The sequence below is a fragment of the Octopus bimaculoides genome, chromosome 24, assembly GCF_001194135.2.
Source record: "Octopus bimaculoides isolate UCB-OBI-ISO-001 chromosome 24, ASM119413v2, whole genome shotgun sequence".
Taxonomy (NCBI): domain Eukaryota; kingdom Metazoa; phylum Mollusca; class Cephalopoda; order Octopoda; family Octopodidae; genus Octopus; species Octopus bimaculoides.
This window is the reverse complement of record NC_069004.1, coordinates 27,467,077-27,469,576: the sequence shown is the minus strand read 5'-3', so window position 1 is coordinate 27,469,576 and position 2,500 is coordinate 27,467,077. Positions and strand designations below refer to the sequence as shown.

General features: G+C 40.3%; 1 protein-coding gene across 1 annotated transcript; it reads right to left on the bottom strand.

The window, feature by feature from the left end:
• Positions 1 to 1,124: 1,124 nt before the first annotated feature.
• On the bottom strand, positions 1,125 to 1,706 carry LOC106878877 (uncharacterized). The gene has a single exon (XM_014928222.1). It carries the CDS (start codon positions 1,704 to 1,706, stop codon positions 1,125 to 1,127), a length of 582 nt encoding a protein of 193 aa, XP_014783708.1.
• Between the last annotated feature and the right edge of the window lie 794 nt (positions 1,707 to 2,500).

The window sequence follows — 2,500 nt, the reverse complement described above, 5'->3', positions numbered from 1 at the left end:
TTACACACAAGCTGGGGAAGATAAACTTGCGTAGTTTCGTCACTGCTTCTTTTCAAACTGCCAACTGAAGAGAGAAAGACAGGCGCACCAAATCAATTTGTTCACATCTGTCTCAACTGTTTTGTAATCAATAGTGGTGCTTTGCCAGCGATTAATTTTCACAAGAGAGAGAAATCTATATATTATTCCTATCCTATTGACAGTAATTGCTTGTTCAAAATAGTCAAAAGATGCGTGTTTCTGTTATATATATATTATACACACGTACATACGCCAATACAAGCATTCACGTGTGTTCGTTCACACACAAGCGAGCCGCCACGCGCATGTACATACATCTGTGTACGTACGTACGTACGTATGTATGTATGTATGTATGTGTACGTATGTATGTGTACGTATGTATGTACGTACGTACGTGCGTGCGTGTATATATGTGTATGTTGATGTGTGTGCGTAAAAATATTTGCGTATATATAGATAAAGCAAGCTACATTTACAAGAACAAAAATAATGATAACGGTTTCAGATTTTGGTGCAAGACAAGTAATTTCAAAGGAAGTGTATAGACGATTACATCGACCCCAGTACGTTACTGGTACTTATTTTATCTACCCTGAAAGGATGTAAAGTAAAGTCGACCTCGGTGGAAATTGAACTCAGAACGCACCGACAGACAAAATGGTGCTAAATAATGATAATTAATATTATAGGCACAAAGCCTGAAATTTGGCGGAGGGGGCTAGACGGTTGCATCGATCCTAGTGCTCAAATGAGTTCTTATTTTATCGCTTCCGAAAGGATAAAAGACAAAGTCGACCTCGGCGGAATTTGGACTAAGAACGTAAAGACGGACGAAATACCGATTTCTTTGTTACTCCAAAAAGGCTACACAGAGAGCTTTTCCGGACATCACAAAACATGAAGACAGTACAAAACGCAACAAACATAAAACCGTGGAACTAAAAATTACAAAAAGCGAATGATGATAGTAGAAGAAAAATTTAAATAAAATGATAATATGCAAGAATGAAAAAATAAGGCGCAATGTCCACTCGACCCCCGAAGTCGGGTGGTTACATTTATCCAGTTTTTCACTTTTACTGAAACTCCATGCATACATTTTAACAGTTTTGCAACTCCAAAAATTGAAATATTCGTGTTATTTTTCTCCCATTAATCACTGTTACTTCCGTCTTTATCAACTGTAAATAATCAGTTCTAGGGGGTGGTGTCTCCACCAACCAAACCCGTTTCGTTCTTACATTCTCATCAAATTCTTTTATGTACTCCCAGTAGTTTTCCCCGCGTATCAAAATGCACTTCTCAACACAGGCTTCCTGCATCTTCACTCTTGTTATTCCCTTCAACTTCGCGATCTTTCTGTCCATCTGCTCGTTCTTATATTTTATCAAAATCCCCTTATATTTAACATCTTTATCCGTTCTCTCCTCCTTTTCTCGTACATTATTAGTCTCTGGCTTTCCTATCTCCTTTTTGTTCTCTATTGACCGTTTCTTTGACTTATGTTTCTTCCGCTTTTTAGGGCTAGAAGACCTGTTATTGTTCTTCTCTTTTGTTTCCTCTGTTTCACACTTCTGTCTCTCTTTAGATTCCTCAGTTTGGTCTACAATGTTTTCCTCCTCTGTTTGTGTTTTTTCTCGTTCCGGCTGGGTAAACTCATATCGGGGGCATTTAATCTTCATATGACCTCTCTCCCTGCATATGTAACAGTTTGGCTTTCTTCCCTCAACTACGACATTTAATGTCCTCTCGTCCTCCACTTCTATCTGGTAGGGAATTCTTTCTATGTCCTCGTATGTGGCAAAAAGCCACATTTCGAATCCAAATCTCCACCAGTTGCGCACTTCTGTTTCCGCTACTGGTCCCAATTCCAGATCCTCCTTGGTTGCAGCCAGAACTGTTGCAACCAACCACTCCAGTCTAACTTCTGGTGACACTCTCGGAATTCGTATTCTCACACTTATTCTTCCTCTATAATTTGGTAGTAGTACTATTTTTTGTGTTTTTAAAATGGTGGTCGCATGCTTGGTTGCCTCTTCTCTAGTGGCAAACCTCACCTCCACCGTACCGAACTTTCTTCCTCTGCTGATGTACGTGGCTTCCTTTACAATTTCACCCAGGCACTCCTCGATTTCTGCTTCCGTCACCATTTCGATTTTACTGGTCTCGACAGCCTGTGTACGATACACAACTGTCCTCAGAATTTTATCTTTCTTGGTCTCTTTTTTTTGGGGGGGTGGGGCAATTTGTATGAGTCTCCCTCTACCTCTATCAAATTCCTGCTTCTTTTCACCTCTTCCATATCGAGCTCGATCATTTTAGTTTCCAGCGGCACTGGCTTCTTCGTCGAAGCGGCCCTGGCGTAGCTCTCCATACTGGAAACACTACCACTCACCACAGCTGGGGAGAAAAATGCAGCGGCTCGCGCGAAAAGTTACAACAATAAATTCTACAAAAATTCACAATTATTTACAGA